General features: G+C 44.8%; 1 protein-coding gene across 4 annotated transcripts in view; it reads left to right on the plus strand.

Annotated features, from left to right (window-relative positions):
- The window catches only part of PTP4A3 (protein tyrosine phosphatase 4A3), a 58,240-nt gene extending 40,392 nt beyond the window's left edge, over window positions 1-17,848 (plus strand). For 3 of the 4 annotated variants that reach the window (XM_072410605.1, XM_072410608.1, XM_072410609.1), the window contains 5 exons: window positions 7,393-8,086; window positions 11,169-11,261; window positions 14,299-14,429; window positions 16,209-16,283; window positions 16,387-17,848. In XM_072410605.1, the coding sequence (XP_072266706.1) occupies window positions 7,982-8,086; window positions 11,169-11,261; window positions 14,299-14,429; window positions 16,209-16,283; window positions 16,387-16,504 (522 nt within the window). In that variant the 5' untranslated portion in view covers window positions 7,393-7,981 and the 3' untranslated portion in view covers window positions 16,505-17,848. Of the gene's footprint in view, window positions 1-3,491; window positions 3,631-7,392; window positions 8,087-11,168; window positions 11,262-14,298; window positions 14,430-16,208; window positions 16,284-16,386 lie in introns of those variants that run through there. The other variant, XM_072410606.1, reaches the window with a different exon arrangement.
- Window positions 17,849-18,423: the final 575 nt, after the last annotated feature.

Genomic DNA, 18,423 nt, shown 5'->3' on the forward strand with positions numbered 1-18,423 from the left:
GTATAGATGTTGCATTGGTGTGTGTTTTTCCTTTGTTTATGTAATTATTCTGCTGATATTATTGGTTTATTTGCCGCCTCTTTACTCTTGCACCCAATCACGTTGGTCAGTACAGAGTAACCCGGTGACGTCCGGAGCTAAGGTTACACATTCCTGCCAGCATGCGATGCCGACTCCTATATTAGGCAGCAGAGCCGGAGCAATCCAGCTATAGCCTGTAGATCGGGCCGTAAAAAATCAAGGGTCCTGGGATTCCTCCGGCTGAGTCTTCCTTTCTGTATCGGAATGTTCCACATGTGACTTTATTGGAGCATAGAGCACTTCAATTCTCCTGGTTACCATTGTCTGGGGGTAGAAATGGTGGGAAATCCTAAATATAAAAATATAGCCTGAAATGTGGGGTCACCTGACCCTAGCCCCTCTTGTTGGACTTCACACTCTAGATTGAACAAGTGGCCCTCACCTGTGACTGTTCCAACCTAAGCCCTTCCTAAAAGGTTTTTGGAGGTCGTCTGTGAACCAAAGGCCGTGCTTGTGAGGTCAGGAACTGACGTTGGTTAAGAAAATCTGGCTTGTGTGATCTTTGATTTTAAAGGTTTTCAGTAGGGTTGAGGTTGAAGCTTTATGAAGGCCACTTAACCGCCCAAACCGTGTCTTCAAGGAGATGGCAGTCATGCTGGAAAAAAGGCCTTCACCAAATTATGACCACATGGTGGAAAGACCACTGTTGTCTTTGTATGTTGTATGGCGTTTAAGTTCATCCAAATCTAACTGGTCAAACCATGTGCTTATGGAGATGGCTTTGTGCACAGCCATGGGGAGATCGGTGAAGGTCCGAAACAGAAAAGGGGTCTTCACCAAACATTGGAACAGCACAGTTGTCTTTTGTATGTTCTAGATGTAACACTGTTGTATTCTACCTAGTTCTTCTATATCAAACTGGTCACACCATGACTTTTCATGTTGGCTTTGGGTATAGTCATTGGGGTCTGAGAAGGGCCTGCACCAAATTGTTACCACAAGGTTGAATGACCACAGTTGTACTTGTATGTTATTGATACAATATTGTTGTATTCTACTTAGTTCCTCCTATATAATCTGGTCACACCATGTCTTTTTGAAGTTGGACGGGGTCGGAGAAGGGCCTTCACTCAACAGTGACCATTAGGTTGGAAGACCACAATGGTCTTTGAATGCTGTAGATGTGACTGTGGTATGCAAGTTGAGTTCTTCCTAAACAAACTGACCAATGCATGGCTTTATAGACTGGGTACACGGGGAGCTCCTTTGTGCCGGAACAGAAAAAGGTCTTCACCAAACAAGGTAGAAGACCAGAGTTGTCTTTGTATGTTGTAGTAGCAGCCATGTTGTAAGCTGAAATTTCGATGTATATTTTTGCCTATTTTTAAGTTGAAGCTTCCAAACATTCTTTAAAAATCTTTAACCGGCCTCTAGGGTGCGCCTTGTTGGCCATTTTATCATCGTCTGCATTGATTGAAGTTTTGGAATTTGATCCCAAGCCATCGGCACCTACAGAAAGCCAAACATGGTTACTGCTGCCATGGCAAGCAGCGAGTTGTTGACACAGAATATCCTGGGATGATTTCTCCAGTGAAGCTGCGCGTTCCCTGTGCATACCCCCCTTCTCCTTGCTGCTTGTTATGTGATATTTAAAGGACAACTCCTGTTGGGCAGCAGAGTTGTAATGCATGGGACGTGTCCCTTGGCGTGTCCATATTTTTGCCTTACACCTATTGTGCCGTATAGTATAGGAATGTAATACCTCTTATAACCTGCAGGATTTGTCTCTGCGCTTCCCTCCTGCATACTTATTAGGGCGCACCCACCATTGTAATCAGTGGTCTCTCAACGGAAGTCAAACCCGCCCCCTACTAGTCAATCTCTCTGCTGATTGGTAAACTGCAGGGATGACATCTCAGAGGTGGTTGATGAATCTCTCACTTAAATCAAGAATATTCACCTGCAGCATGCTGGCAGGGGAGACGCTTTTCTCTTTGGGCTGTGGCTCCTATTATAATTTTGTGATTTGGCATTTTTGCTTGCTGACTTTATTTTTGGTAACTTGTATTCTTCCTGACGCTCTTTATAGTCTTCCTGTAGTTTGGAGGCTTCCTGTATATCAGGAAATGTAATTTGCATCCCTGCTGAAAGACTGCTAAGAAAGAATTGATTACTTCTAAAGCTACGTACACACTTCCAATTATTATCGTTGCTAAACTAACGACGAACGATCCTGCACGATATCTGCACCGATCCTGTACATACAGATAACGACACGATCGTTCGCAGATATTGTACACACCATAGATGCGATCGTTTGAACAATACAGGAAGTGACGTGCACCACAGGAAGTGAGCGAACGTTCGTTCATCACGCATGCTCAGACCATGAACGATCACTGAATGACCGTACACACGATAGATGGTCAACGATCGTCGTCCAATCCGATCCGCCGGTCCGGTCGTTCATTTCCAACGACTATCCTTGTTGGTCGGCGTCGTTGGTTACTTTTTTTACGAACGATTTTTGGCCAATCGGTCGTTCTTCGTTCGTTCGTCGTTCATTTCCAACGATAAAAATTGGAAGTGTGTATTAGAAAAACATTTTTATTTTCTAGCCTTTATTTTGGAATGAGAAGATAGGAGTATCTGAAACCAAAATTTGGAACTTCTATAGGTTCACATCGGGTTGGTACGCATAGTCCAGGGTTCTCCCCAGGGACTTTTAGCTGGGCGCACCACTCGGCACTTTTCAGCACCCACCCGGCTGTTTTTGGGTGGTTACCAAAGAGTTTGGTCACAATACAGGGACTGCCACCCACCTAAAATTTCTTCCCACCCGGCTTAAAAAAATTTCTGGGTTGAGCACTGTAGTCATGTGACGAGTGACAACCAATTAGGCTGCTTATACTCTCCATCAAATATGGAAGTCAGAAACTCCTCTCCTTCCCAATCTACAGATTCCAGAGAGCTTCCTATGTACATTGGCTGGGTCTGCTTCCTGTGTGAATTCTAATGCCCTGCAGCAAAAAGACTGGCGCTGCAGGCTGCATGCCTCAATCCCCTTTTACAAGGGGGAAGGGGCAGGACTGGGAGCCAGTCAAGTACCCTAAATCAAGATGATCCAAGCGAGCAGAGAGATGATCCCATCAGCCTTTTGCTGCTCCTTCACAGTCCAATCACATTCTTATGTGGGGAGCTGACCATTAAAGTGTGGTACAAAATATTCAGGGCGAGCTGTATCAATCTCAGGACTGGTTGAACAGAAAGTTGCAAATACTTTAGCTAAATGCATTTAGCTCTCAATGCTTTGCATGCCAAGCGCATGATTAGAATCCTACAATCCCTGGCCAGGAGCCCCCGGCCGTCCCAGGAATGGGAGGCGGAGAAGGAAGAAAAGCATATTTGTGCAGGGATTAGTTACCCTAAGAGTATTAGGAGTAGAGGAGTATGTGTGTGACACGAGCTGCGCTGTCAGTGTCATGTGGCCGGGGGAGGCAGCTCCAACTGGTTCTGTGCAGACGCCTTTCACTCTGCTCACCAGTACTATTCACTTCCCTGCCTGCCGTGTGTATGCTGCTCCAGGGAGACGCTGGTCCTCGACGCTCCGTAAGTCACATTTTTTTCTGCACGTTTTTGTTACTTTGCTATTGCAGGAAACATGGCAGACAGATTAAGGAATAGATGGGAGGGGGAGAACGTAAAGAACGGCTCATCCACATGGGCATCTGCAGATAAACCACACACGGGGTACAGCGGAATGATGGGGTGACTATTTTATTTTGCGCCTTCAAATTTAATAAAACTTCGCTTTGTTTTTGCTTAATGTTTATTTGTTTGTTTTTTTTAACATCAAGTTTTTGGCGCAGGAAATGCAGATCTTTGTTACTTTGGGTTGGGACAGGTGAAAATGGGACCGCAGATGGTCATTGGCATCTACCTTTGTTTTTGGGATTGAGGGTTACGAATGTTTGTGTTTTTTCTTTGTTGGATAGCGGTTGGTACAGTCACGTCTACCTGTCCAGGTGACACTCAGGTGAAGGTTCATTTCAGGGTGGTGGCAGGTAGAGGAGGTTTTGTTTGTACAGATTTGTTGGTCTGCTGCATTCCAAAGGGAAGCGATTGTTACCTTCGGGGTCAGGTCCCTGGGAATGTACGATGTACTGCGAGCTGTGTTTGCATGGCTTATGTTATGTAATGTCACTGAGCGTGCCAGTAATGCATTTCATCAGGTGCGCATGGAGATTGGTGTTTCTGTATGTGCGTATAGAATCTTTTGCATCACTTTTGCACTCATTCTCACCTGCTTGCTCTCCTGCTCTTTCTTTTGTTGCTTTTATTGTATGTTTGTGCTCTCTTTTCCTAACTATCTTGCCTCTTTTTTTTTTTTATTCTTGTGCTTTTTTTTTTTCTTGCACTTACATTCTTGCTTGCGCTCACTCAGTCTTCCGCTTGCGCTCACCTTCTTTCTCGCCTACTTTTCTCAGGTTAACCCTTTGCATGCTCAGGCCATCCCCAGCCACTTGTAAAAAATTGATTGTGAGAACACAAATGTCGGCGGTTTTACATCATCTTTGTATTAGAAGTGCCTGTTGGTGTCTGCGTTCCCATGGCGGGGTTATAACCACCTGTACAATATGTGACCTCCTTCCTGCCATCCGTGGCTTTGAAGTGCTTGTGGTCCCTGTGAATGCATTGTATCCTCAGTGTGTTACAAGGTTACAATGTTGCAGTCTGGGGGAGGAGATGACTGAGAAAATGCTGTCTCCTGCCTGCAGCAGAGTGGTTCTATTCACCTATTAAAAACTAAAGTGATTAAAAAAGATGCAGTAATTGCACCTTATCACACCTTGGGAGTTTAATCATACCGACTCAGAAAGTTACTGAACTGCTCACTTCCTAAAGAAACAAAACTTTGTGCAGCAGCAACCACAGCGTCTCCTCTGCAGCATTGGACAACCCCTCATCTTTAGATGCCCCCTGCTGTCACCACCGTGCTGGATTTATCTGATGCCCGATGTAAACTGCAGTATGGAAACCGCTCGCCGCACAGGAACACCGTGCAGAAGGATACAAGACGCTCTGCTCCATCAGCTGACGGTCATATGTTAAACATCTGGCATGGAGTCTGAATCACTCACTTCCCTCAAAGCGTAGAATTGATCTGGCCTCATTTCTATGAATTTGGGTCCTTGTGCAGAGGCTGCGGTGCCAGCGGGATGGAGCGCAGGATTTGTTTTGCTTAATTGCTGAGCCATCGCATTGTCTTGGCAACGAGGTCTGCCACAAGTCTGCCGTTGCTTAGGTTTTGCTTTGCCTGTCATGTGATTGACACCTGGCCCGCTCATCCGTGAAGCGGCTGGTCCGGGCACTCGCTGTTCTTGGTGCATGCTGTCGTATGGATGCGTTGTGTGCCCGAGGTGAGGCTCGTTGCTGTTTCTGCGGAGAGCTGGCAACAAGCAGCTGAGAATTTGTTGTACTCCTCTCTTGAACACTTACAAAGCGATCTTGAAGTCCAATTAAACTTTCAGTTCTGGCTAAATACGTTCCAGGTGCATCGAAGAAAAAGCAAAATGAGATTTCTTTAGAAAGCGGTTGCAGAAGAGCCAGTCCCCTGCCAGCTGGCTGCACATAAAAATCCTTGAATCGTGGAGTAGTGTGTACAGCATTCATTTATTCATCTGTCCCTGAAAATGGATTTTTTTCAGTCATAATAATCTGACACCTGTTTGTAAGCAGTGGTCTCTCTGCAGAGTTTAATAGCCCCTGCTTAGTCAGAATGGAGCAGTGTTCTCCCCAGCCCCTTTTAGCCGGGCATACCACCCAGCTCTTTTCGGTGACCCACCCTGTTTATTGAAGAGTTGGATCACAATACAGGGGCTGTCGCCCACCTACCGTTTTCTTACCACCTGGCCTAAAATACATTTCTAGACAGTCAGGCTTAGTAGGTTGAACGAATGCTACTTCCAGACACAATGCTGAATCTTTTTCTTGCAACATGCAGCCAGCAGACCGGCATTTCTACCCGGGTTTGGCTGCCTTATAATATGCTTTTCCATCACATTAACCAATGGCATTGGGGCTCTTTCTACCACGTAACCCCTCCTCAAGACGGGTAAAAATGTAGTTTAATCGTCTGTACTTATCGGCCATAACTGATCGCAGGATAGCACTTTTTATTGCGGCATAAAGCACAGATACATACATGCGTAGATCAGAGCACCTTTCTGAATGATTGTGTGATCCACCCCCAAGGTACTGGACCTCCTCTGCGGGGTTCTGTAGTTTTGTGAGTGCAGCACTCTGTGGACCGGCCGGGCAGATAAACACAACGGGTCGATGCTGCCCTTCAGGTAACCCTCCGTCATTTACTTTATGGAATGTGTGTTCGCCCTCTGATAATGCGGTGCCATTGTTTGTACCGTAAACACTGGGAGCCACCACGAGGCTGCAGGTTCACCGCAGGTCAGAGATCAAAACACAGCGACTTATTTTGCGGCCGTTTTGTTAACGTCTTGTTAAAAATAAACCCGACTTTTTTTTTTTTTTACCTCTGCAGTGACATCACCTCGGGCGGCATCCTCCTATTGTTTCCCAGTTCTTCCTCCCGCTCTGTCTATCACATGCTTGGCATGCTGCAGGCACGGCGTCCGATCGCTGCTAATTTTAGTGCAGGTGACAGGAAGCCGGGGTTTTCTTGTGACCTGTTTGCTGCAGCTTCCACCGTCCTGGGTTCACAGCTGTCAGGGCTGAAAAAAGTATTTTTCTCAAGAGGAAACCAGCTGTTTTCTTGCCAATTGCGGTCGGTAAACGATGAGAGATCACAAAGTTGTAACGGGGTGTTTGGGGGGGAGTTAGGGCGTTATTTTTTATTTTTATTTATTTTAGTGTGTGTGATTTCAGATTAAAGGGAACCTGCCTGTAATCTGCCCACAGGGGCGGCGATATTTGCAGGGTGTACTTGCTCCTTCGTAGTGCAGGGGCTGGCTTTGCGCCACGTAACAGCCACATGGGATGCTGAAATCCAATGAATGAAAGGGGTGAAAGTCTGGGGAGGGACTACAGTATTTGACCCAGAAATGTTTTTTAGCTGGGTGAAGAAATTGTAGGTGGCTGGCCACTGTATTGTGACCCAACTCATCAGTAATCACCCAAAAACAGTCGGGTGGGTACTGAAAAGTGCCAGGTGGTGCGCCCAGCTAAAAGGGGCTGGAGAGGACACTGGGCTACATCATGCTGGGCATCCTCCAAACAGTAAAAGACAGGGGCTCTATAACTTGCTGCTGGTTCTAATGTACAATGTTTAAAATCCATTATCTCATCATATTGATCTAGTAATTATGACTAAAATATATATTTTTTTCCCTTTAGAACTTTTGAATCTTGCAATATATGGAGCTGCTGAAACACACCTTTGAATACTGCCACGCACAACACCGCTTCTCCGCATGAAATATACGGTTTGCCCAGCCCCTGGAAGCCGGGTTGCGGTCATCGGCAACAACCATTGGAGCCAAGCGCGCGTGGATCTACTCCAGCAAAAGACTTTCTTGGCCACGGAATCCCGCGCTTCCTTCACAGTCCGTGCCAGATGAAAAATTCACAGTCTATCCAGATGGGGTAACGTGATTGGTCCAGAAAGATCAGCTGATTTGCCTCGCAACTGCCAGGATTTTTTTTTTTTTGTTTAGTTTTTGTTTTATTTTTCTACTGTAAGGGAAGGATTTGGACGTTTTGTCCGACTTTTGGAAGTCGGCGTCTGCACGGACTTGCATACTGAACACTACTGAGCCTTTGCAGACAAGCGTGTTTTTGCTGTCGCTTATATTTTTTACGTGTTCAGGGCGTTGTTACTTTACAGACCCTTTGTATATTTTTTTTTCTGAGATATATTTTGCACAATATTTGTGTTTTTTGTACATTTTTATCGCCCAGTTTGTACCTTTTTTGCTGTGAAGCCATGGCACGGATCAACCGCCCAGCTCCAGTGGAAGTCTGCTACAAAAACATGCGATTTCTGATCACCCACAATCCTACCAATGCTACGCTGAACAACTTCATCGAGGTAAGGAAAGAAAATGAATGACTGTAGTGGAAACTTATGTGATAAAGTACTCCTCCCCCTGTTTAAGTGGCACCCCAATCCCCCCAGTTCAGATCTGCTTGTTGTGCCAATGATCTGACACTTCTGTAGTGTCAAATTTTTAGGATTCTTGCGCAAGACTCTTCAAAATTCGACACTTCTGGAGGTGTCAGATGCCCAATCCCACCCCTCCCTCTTGCACTTACTATGTTAGCGGAAGGGGGGTTAGCGGAAGGAACCACAGTTGGGGGGGCCCCAAATCAAACACTTCATAGTGTTGCATGCCAAGGATTCTTTAGCAGAATTAGCTCATCAAGAGCGTGAAGATTGATGGCTCAGGCAAGGCAAAGCTCTGTATTTTATTACAGACCCTTCCCCCAACAGCCTTTATTTTGCCTCCCTTTTGCTCCAATCAGCCACCAAGAGTGATCTGCAGGTAGCCACTTCCCGTGTTGTAGCACCAACTGGCCCAGCGCTGTCACATGGTCGAGATATTTGCTCCTCTGTTCTTCAGTGCAGAACGGGACCTGGGGCGATAAATGCATTACAAGCTTGCTTTTAAAATGTCTTAGCAAAAAAAACATCTCTAAAGAAGTTAGTGTGTGCTTCTGTCTTCCTGTAGGCTTGACAACACTGTTCCTCTGACACTAAAATCCATCCCATCGTTGTCAGTCCTGCTTGCTGGACTACACATCTCCATCTAGCTCTGTATCTTTGCATGTGTTGAATTTATTTGTCCTGGCAAAGCTGCGTTGCTCCCTGCATACCGGAAAGGCTCTTGGAAGATGTAGTTCTGGGGGTGAGCGTATATAGTCAGGAGCTGGTTTCCTAGCAGCTGATCTTTACAAATGTGATGTTGTACATTTATAAAATCCTTTCCTAAGTTCTTTTAAAGATGCTGCGGTATGTTTTCATTTAAATATTGGCTGAACATGTCCCTTACGGTTAAATCTTCACTGTGATTGGACAGGAAGCTGCCCTCAATGGTCATGTATACAAATCTGTTTTTGCAGATAAATGTAGATTTCCTATCCTCATCCCCCTTCATTAGGTTGCAGCGCTGCAGATAGCGGGCAGACCCTGGAGAGGCTTTCTTGTGTACAGAGCGATCTGCAGGATGCCAGCCAACTCTGGGACTGAGCTGTCCAGTGTGTGCCGCGCTCTGTCGCTGGGTCTACGGCCAGGGACTTGGCAGCCGTTTGCACGGCTTTTGCTATTTTAGTGGAGTCTGCGTAAACTGGCATCGGCTGAAATCCCCAAGCGCGGTTTACAGGGGGGTGGAACCCGTCCAAGCTCCGCTCTCGGCTTTATTGGATGTTTGGGAACTTCAAGGAAACTAAAAATAAACTGGATTTGGATGGAGTGGTGGGAGGTGGAGCCATCACCCTGCCATGGGCACATTGTAGATAATTAATCTTGTACTGTTCACATGAATTCCCCCGAGGAGAGAGATGAAATTGCTGAATAAACCTCCAGGTCATAGCGATGACTCTGATCTGCCTGTTATATCATTGCTGAAAAACGCTGCCCTGCCAGAGGACTCTGCTCCATCTCCCTATCCAACTCTCCTCTCCTGGTGGACTCTGCTCCTTCCCCCTATCCAACTCTCCTCTCCTGCCTCCTTTCCTCTATCCAACTCTCCTTTCCTGGAGGACTCTGCTGCATTCACTGATGCTGATTTCCTGAGATACTCTGCTTCTTACCTACACACTCCTCTACTTGAGGACCAGGCTCCTTTCTCTTTCCAACTCCTCTCCTGAAATACTCTGCTCCTGGTCCAGCTTCCTCTGTCCAAGTCTTCTCCACTAAAATACTCTGCACTAGATTTATATTATCCCACAAGTAACCAGCATTTCAGGCAGTGGAGTCGGCATCCTTGATGAACAACTGCTAAAAATAATTAACCACATAGTTTAAATAACTTTTTGATGTTTAGTGTCGATGGCCATAAGGCTTTATCAAGTCTGTTGACCAAAGAGAAGCCAAAAAACAGAAATGGCAAGAAGTAGTAAATTGGGAAAACCTACAGAGGATTCTTACATCTAAACAGGTCCAAATTCCATTTTCTAAGTGACCTGGTAAAACCAATGAGTATTACTCTGGCCGGGCCAAATTCTCCTCACTTTGTGTCTCCCATGCTGCCCCTTCCCAGACACTGCAGATAGCAGTAGGCAGGGCTTGGTAGCAGAGGCAGTGCTGTTGATCTAAATGTAATAGGTGGGTTTGGGTGTGGCCAGGTGGTGATTGACAAGTTAGAAATGTGTGAATTGGCAGTGACAAAATTTTAGCTGTTTTTCTCCATTTTGGAATAAATGGGAGGAGTTATTTGTAACCCCATTGGGGAAAAGTTATCATTTCTTGACCACCAATCTATAAAGTAAAATCAAGACAGGGTGGGATAGAGATCAATAACTTGATTATAAATGTGTATCTGTGCCCTAATTGGGGAGGTTAACGGTCTCTTTTTCCATTGTGGGAAGTGATAACAATAGGGATGCAATATCAGGAGAACCTGTTGGACGCTCTTACTCTTCTTTGTTATATATAGTGAACGTTTTGCTGGTGCTGGCCTTTAAAGCAATACTCCATTAAAAATAAATCAATCTGTACTTGTGGCCTGCAATACTTATTCTTCACCACTAGATGCCCTCAGCTCTGACAGTCAGCATCATTCAACCTGTTTCCTGAGACTGCAGGCTGTCATAGACCCGCCCCCTAGGGATGACGTCCTCATGGAGCCCGGCGTCAGACTATTACCTTAATAAATGGCCATAAGACATTTTTCTAAAGGGGTGGGGAGATATTTTTGTGTATGAAGTTTCAACTGGAACTCCAGAGAACAAAGTTTGATTAGAATGGTGTTGATAAGGACCCCTGTCACATATTGACCTTGCATGCCCCTATGGTAGATTTCCCTTTATTTCCTGTGTAGTCACAGTGGCAGCAAGTGAGACAAATAGAACGGGTTGGGGGGGTTGGCTCTACTATTCTCACATGCCCTAATCCTAGAAAAGGACACCATTGCATTGCCCTCACCCTCTGACTTCTATGTTCTTCTCTTTAGGATCTGAAGAAGTACGGGGCCACCACCGTGGTGAGAGTGTGCGAGATCACCTACGATAAGACGCCCCTGGAAAAAGATGGCATCACCGTTATGGTAAGTAGGAGAGATAAGGGGGCCATTGCTGGTCTACCTATTATTTTGTAACTAATTTAAGTGCCAAAAAAACTATTGATCCTGCCAGTAACGATGTGTTATGCTTGTACTGCATTCTGCAAGTCTGTTCAGCTCTCTGTAAACAACAAAACACCTCCCCCATATCCAAGGCCCAGCAAGCTGCAATAGATTTCTGTCCCTGCATGTTCTGCTATGACTCAGCCGAGCTGATGATCCTATTCTCTGCTCTACACGTGACTGAAATATGGAACAGCATGTAAATAACATGCAAAGCTGTTGTCAAACATGGCATTCAGGCAAATGTTACCATAATAAGAGATGTGTGTGGGAGTGAGCTAGAGCTTTACTTCTAAAGGTTCCTGCTGGCTTTTGAAGGTTCTGACAAAAATTCCCAGGTCAGTGCAGGGATGATGGGTGCCAGGCACGGGTATGGTTGGCCCCCCTCAAGGTTGATACAAACACTGTACAGATCTTGGCATGGGGATGGTGGAAGCCTTCCAGAATAGGCACTGACCTCGGAGCTGATGGGTACAGACCCATAAATTGGGCAGTAGAGATGGTGGGAGCCTTTATGACGGGCACTGCAGATGTACCCACTCGGGCATTTGCAACAGGTATTTCCACGTAATGGGCATAGCTGGTATTCGCCACCTTTGGGTTGACTGGGACATTTATTCCCCTGATAAAGAAATCTTCCATGGCCCCATTCTGGCAGTGCTTGGGCAGACCCCATGTTGTCAGATCATGCCAGGGCATTGGTGCCAACGTCTGCCAGCCATTTTCGTGTTTTCCTTCCAGTCTGTCACCCTTCAGCCGAAGAATTCCAGAACCAGCCAAGCAGCAAGTTTTATAATCCTTTGTTGCGTTAATACCCCCTGGCACAAATTAACCTCCCCGGCACCACTGGGATATCGCAGATCCAGAATATAGGAGATGGAAGCCAACTTTTTTTATTGGAAAGGTTAGACCCCCCTACCAGGCTGTCGTTGGTGCCGGTTCATCCTCTGTCCAGGTCACCATTAGGATGAGGTGAAAGTGATGAAAATTTGTACAGTTGTCAGCAAAACAAGATAGACGCGTGGAATCTCCCAATGGGCACGTCTTTTCTGGTGACAACGGCCTAAGGCTGATAACTGATGAGCGCTAGTGACATGTGACCCACACCAGATGAGCGCTAGTGACATGTGACCCACACCAGATGAGTGCTAGTGACAAGTGACCCACACCAGATGAGCGCTAGTGACATGTGACCCACACCAGAACTCCAAAGAATTGCTCTCACTAGCCCCATATGTTGCCAAATCTCAATCACAAAGCTGCCATTTCATAAAGAGACCAGCAGGGGGTCTCGTAACAATCCTGACATTGCCCTTATGACATGTTCCTAGAGATCTCCTTTCACTTCCTGTTACTCTTTTGCTACAGGAAGTGAATAGAATCCTTCCCAATATGGCCCAAACACAGAAAATTTGCTACTCGTATATTCGAGTTTATTTAATTCCAGAAGATGCTTTACTTCACTTAGACTATACCTGAAGGTGTCAATTCAGGCACTCTGTGACAACGGTCTGTTTCCATACCCCAAATTTGTTTGCATGTTGTCACCCGGTTGGTGAGCACACACAGCCATGGCAGCACACGTTGCACAGCTGTGTTTTCTAGGAAGCCGCAATGTGCTCAGACCCCTCCGTTGTCAATAGTAAGCCGGTCATATGCAATGAGTGTAAAGTGGCGGGAAGAGCTCTGCAGCAAGAAAATGGGGGGGGAAAAACATGGCACCTGTTTGTGACATGGAGCCCTTTAGTGTCGGTGATTTCTCATCTCCTGTTGTCTCGGCCGCTATGAGACTGGAACACGTTTACACAGCTCACGGTCTTGCAAGGCCTTTCCTCCGGCGCTCTGTGTTTCCATTGCTCTATAAATAGCAGACCTTGCCGGAGAGCGCGATAACGGCTATATTTGTCACTTTAATGAAAGGCTTTGTGGCTGCGCGGCGGGTGAATAATCCCAGGGTGGCAACATGCACGTCCCCGCCATGCACACCGCTCGCTGGAAATAGAAACCATTCAGGTTTATTGTTATCACCTGGATGGGGGGGCATTTACCAACAATGCCAATAGGATTTACGGCAGGAGGGCAAAGGTGAATGCCAACAGGAACAAGTGATACAAAGCGATACAAATAGTTACTGCCTGGCTTCAGTGTAACAATTTTATCTTTCTCTGATGATCATTTAAACTTGCTGTCATGTTTTGATAGTGCCAAAGTTTTTTTTTCTTTTTATTTTTTTTCTTTTGTGTTGTGTTTTATTGTTTTTGTAACACCCTGGCTGCCCTTTTCCCCTTAATCATTGGTGCATCAAGGAAGTGAATGGGCTATTTACCCCAGTGCTCCCAACCTTTTGGAGATTGCGGACCACTAAGTTGCACAGACCCCAGAGCACCCACGTGTGGGGAGCCATGTGTCACTCTAAGGGGAAGACACTTCTCCTAGTGTGCCGTATTTCTGCCATAACCTGCGGCCAATGCCCCCATCGGGGTCCTTCTCCCGACCTCCGCTGCACCGGCCAGTCAATGATCGCCGCCATACAAAACTACCAACCCCCCCCCCCCCCCAAAAAAAAAAAATTGAATTTGATCACCCTTTTATAGGGGGGGCACACTAATACTCACCTGGGTCACTCTGTTCTCTGCTCCTATCAACAAATTAGTTGTTAGCCCATGGACACAGCTGATTGGGTCCTTGTTCTGTATTTCCCTCCCCTAATATGAGCTCTGTATTAATAGTAGGGGGGAGTTTTTTTATAAATGTAATGTGTTAAATATTACAAGGCTGCATTACTTTGTTTCTTCTATATCTACCCAAATATCAGATTAGGGTGTTTTGTGCATTTTATAAACTATATTGCATAAAAAAAAAAGCACTGTCTTACTGACAAGCCTGGTCCTATTTCAATTTGGATTAAATAAATTTGGCAAACAGATCTCTCATTTCGACTTGTTCTCTCCTGCTTCAGGATTGGCCATTTGACGATGGAGCTCCTCCCCCCAGCAAAATTGTGGAAGATTGGATAAATCTGCTAAAAGCAAAATTCTGTGAAGATCCCGGTTGCTGTGTGGCCGTTCACTGCGTGGCCGGACTGGGCAGGTAGGCGATTCTTGTTGTGGTTTATGCTCCATCCTTTACATGTTTTCTTTCAAGTAATCCCTCTTTATTGTACAGCACTACATAATATGGTGGCACTATAGATACTCTTTAATAGTAATTCCCCCTTCTTCCCCCAATCTATATATTAATGTTCTGGAGCATAGTGCCCCCTGCTGGAGGGGAACTATATATATAAATTTCCTTCCTTTAAGAGCCAGCTGCTGGCACTTTGTATGGCTGCTGGCTCTCAGTCCTGGCCTAAATTCCCAATGCAGATCAGAAACTGATTATCGTGAAGTCATAGTATAGTGGTTTTAAAACTTGTGCCAAATAAAAGCATGTCTTTTAAATATCTATAAATGTAAACGGTTACATAATTGTGCACAATAACATCAGGTCACACAAAGTATTTATCCTAAGAGGGAAATAATTTATATAAAACACGCAGTCATTTTTTTGTCTTTTATAAAACGCTAAATTTGCATGTAACTGAAGGGATTGCAAAAAATAATTGCGCTTCTGCAGATCAAAAGACCGTGGATGTTTCCTGTGGCATAGCATGCAAGATACACAGGGTATTTGCACATTATGGTAGACATACCCCCCATTTTGTTGTGCTTCAGAAATACAAGGTCTGCGCTCCCCCACATCTCTTAATTCAACTCTGCGGTGCCATGCAAGGTCTGCGCTCCCCCCGTGTCTTGTCTGCCACTTCTGGCTCCTCCTATAATCTCGCACCCCTTGTGAACGATAAATACATAGCCACCCCTCTCATATATTGCCGTGTAACAATTTCTGATGACCTTTTATTCTTGGAAACCTAATGGTTATTTCTACTTCCATTTGCTTTATGCCCCCATGCATACATCCTACTACCTTACCTTCCGAACAGACCAGTACACTGTAGCAGATTTGACTGTGTTGTGATTTGAGTGGCCACTGATACCTTCCAATCTAAGATCAATGTGCAGTAGGTGTGAGGTTCACATGCAATAAACTTTAGAGAATTACTTTGGTAGTACAGAACCATTGAAGTACATTAGGTTGTATAAGTGCCCCCTCTGCTGGCGGAAGTAAGTAGTGCAGCCAGCTGTGCCGCTTGAACTATAGGGCAGTGTTTCCCAAACAGGGTTCTGCGGATCCCTAGGATTCCTCCAGTGGTTGCTAGGAGTTCCTTGAGCAATGAACACATTGTACATCTCAGGTCAGTTAAACCCCCCTAGCGTTCTAATTCTTTCCGTATTTTCACACAAAAAGCATTACATTTTTTCGTATGGAAATTTGTTTTACATTTTAGGCATAACACACGGAAATATGTCCAATATTTAATAATAAACTTTAAAAAAAATCTGTGGACACCAATGAACTGTTTATCTGTAAGGGTGACATTCTTACCAGTGGCAGCAATGTAGGAAGCATTCTTACCTATGAACACCACACTAATGTTCTTTTCTTGACTGTATTTTTGTCCCAATTTATTTAAATGCATAATGAATATTAAGTGATTCCTCCAACACATTTTGTATATACGGTATTCATTAAGACGAAGATGAAGATTTGCTGTCGCTGCTCACAGCTTACTGTGTCTCTCTAATTGAAGTTTGTAATGCAGCTGAATGAAAGTCAGGGGTTGCTCTAGAGCTCCACCTACTGGCTGCATAGAATATAGTTTGTGCAAAGGCAAAAACAATAAAAGGGTTCCAACTTTTATGTTTTATTTATTCAAGGATTGGCTATACAAACATATTTTTCTAACAATTTATTTTGTTTGTTGTGCAGAGCTCCCGTCCTAGTCGCACTCGCCCTTATAGAGAGTGGAATGAAGTACGAAGATGCCATTCAGTTCATCCGACAGTAAGTATCTGATGCTGTCCATTTCAGTTTTCTTGCTTTTCTATCTGTTCATGGTGCCTCCACATTACGGGCAATTGTTAAAGACTTTCATTCCTTCTTCCAGGAAACGGCGGGGTGCCATCAACAGCAAGCAGCTGACCTACCTGGAGAAATACCGCCCCAAGCAGAGGCTACGGTTCAAAGACCCTCACAACCACAAGAACAAGTGCTGCATCATGTAACCGCTGTGACTTATTGCCAAAGCACACACACCAACATCATACACCCTCACACATACAGGCGTACCCCTCCTCCACTCCACATGCACCACCAACCCATAATGCCGCCCGTCTTACTAGTACTGCAAGTCTTGCAAAGACAAGATTGACTGAAGCAGAAGCTACTCTGGCTCTTTCCGAGAGATTTACACTTCATATAGCTTCTTGTAAATAATAATTTGCGACTGTAATGCATTTTGTTTTTTGGTGGGGAGGGGTTGTTTTGAAACCTAAAATGTGTGGACCAGGCTTTGGAGGGTGGGACTTGTAGTCCAGCTGCACCTTGACGGTTTGTATATTAAAAGATGAGTTTTGTTAAATTTGAAGGACATGAAATAATGTTTAGAGAAAGTCATTTTACTGCTCTAGCCTTGTTTCAGGCCAATTATTAAAATAGGCCCGCCCACGCGGATCCTAGTGCTGTTAACTAATGCAACTTTGCCTCTTCTTGCTCTTGTTCGCCCTCTAGTGTCCATTTGGTATGCAGGGATTCATGCCGCACATTATTTACTGTGAGCAGGCACACCACAAATTTTTTTTCAAAGGGTTATTAATTGTATATTGAAGACTAGAGGCCTGAACAAGGGATGGAATGCAGAATCTTGGCAAATATTGATAAGTAACTTTGTGGGCCAGCCAGTTCTGAAACTATGGGAAGCTTGGTAACTATAATGCTTCACCTTTAGTGATTTCTAACTTTGACAAAGCTGTGGATTTCCTTTAGGACTGGACAGTAAAGCCATGACCTTTGTATGTGTTTATCACCAATCTGGCTCTATTATGCATCTACAGGCTCTTGATGAAACCTTTCTGCACAGTAGGAAGCGTTACCACACACACAGAGTGCTGCTTTATACGAGCTTTAGTTGCTCTGGCTTTGGCAAGTCCTAATTGGTCAGGACATTTTTGAAAAACAATTGGCTACCAGTGTTGCTCCAATGGTCTAATCCGGCCTATGAGGCGTTGTTATGGCATCATTAGGACCACAGACGCTCAGGGTCCAAAATGATCATGGCAGACATTCTCAAAAATGAAATAAAAAAAATAAATTGTCCCTACCAACATCCCAGCACCCTCCCTCTTATTGCGTGGTTGGGCCACCCATAGGTAGGCATTTCACACATTCACCTGGATGGTACGTAATACCCTCATTATCCCCACCTGCCGAGCGATAAAGCAATATTTTACCATTCCAATGAGTTTTTTTTTTTTTTGTAGTTTTTTGTCTTTTCTGCCACATTGATGATGAAAGTGAGCAGCAATTTTATGTGTTTGAAAACCGAAATAAAAAGGTGTATCAAAAATCTGAATCATTTTATATTTTTGTGATGCAGTTAACCCTAGGATAGTATTAGTTCTTGTGTGTCTATTTGCTTTTTGCCAAATTTGGTTATGGTAACATTCACCCAAAATGCAGTATTTTCACTTTGGTTTTTCCTATAAAGGTTTGTAGCGGCTCCCCCTAGTGGCTGACCCTATATTGGACAGTTCAGTTGTGTACTTGCAGCAGGCCTGGTACATGTGATGTTTCTTTAGATCAGTTGCCCTTTTGATTCAACCGCAAGGGAGTGGAGTTAAAACTTGCGATCACCTGTAAAACTTTTGTCACCACATCTATGGCTAGCTCTCTTACTCCATTTAAAGGTTCATCCCAATGACTGTATTCGTGTACCACAGCATGCCCGTGCTCTAGGGGGCACCACCTGCCCCCATGTACAATTTCTTTCTGTTGCCACTTTCAGACCATCAAAGTTGATCATACTTCCATCCCTATAATAAATAAATTCCACTTTACAGCCTGTACAAGCATAAGAGATCCGGTCATAAATACAACCTACAAAGTAATGGATCTGCTGCCCTCCTTTTATTCAGTCAGGCGTCGG

The sequence above is a fragment of the Pyxicephalus adspersus genome, chromosome 5 (genome assembly GCF_032062135.1).
Source record: "Pyxicephalus adspersus chromosome 5, UCB_Pads_2.0, whole genome shotgun sequence".
In the NCBI taxonomy this organism is placed as follows: domain Eukaryota; kingdom Metazoa; phylum Chordata; class Amphibia; order Anura; family Pyxicephalidae; genus Pyxicephalus; species Pyxicephalus adspersus.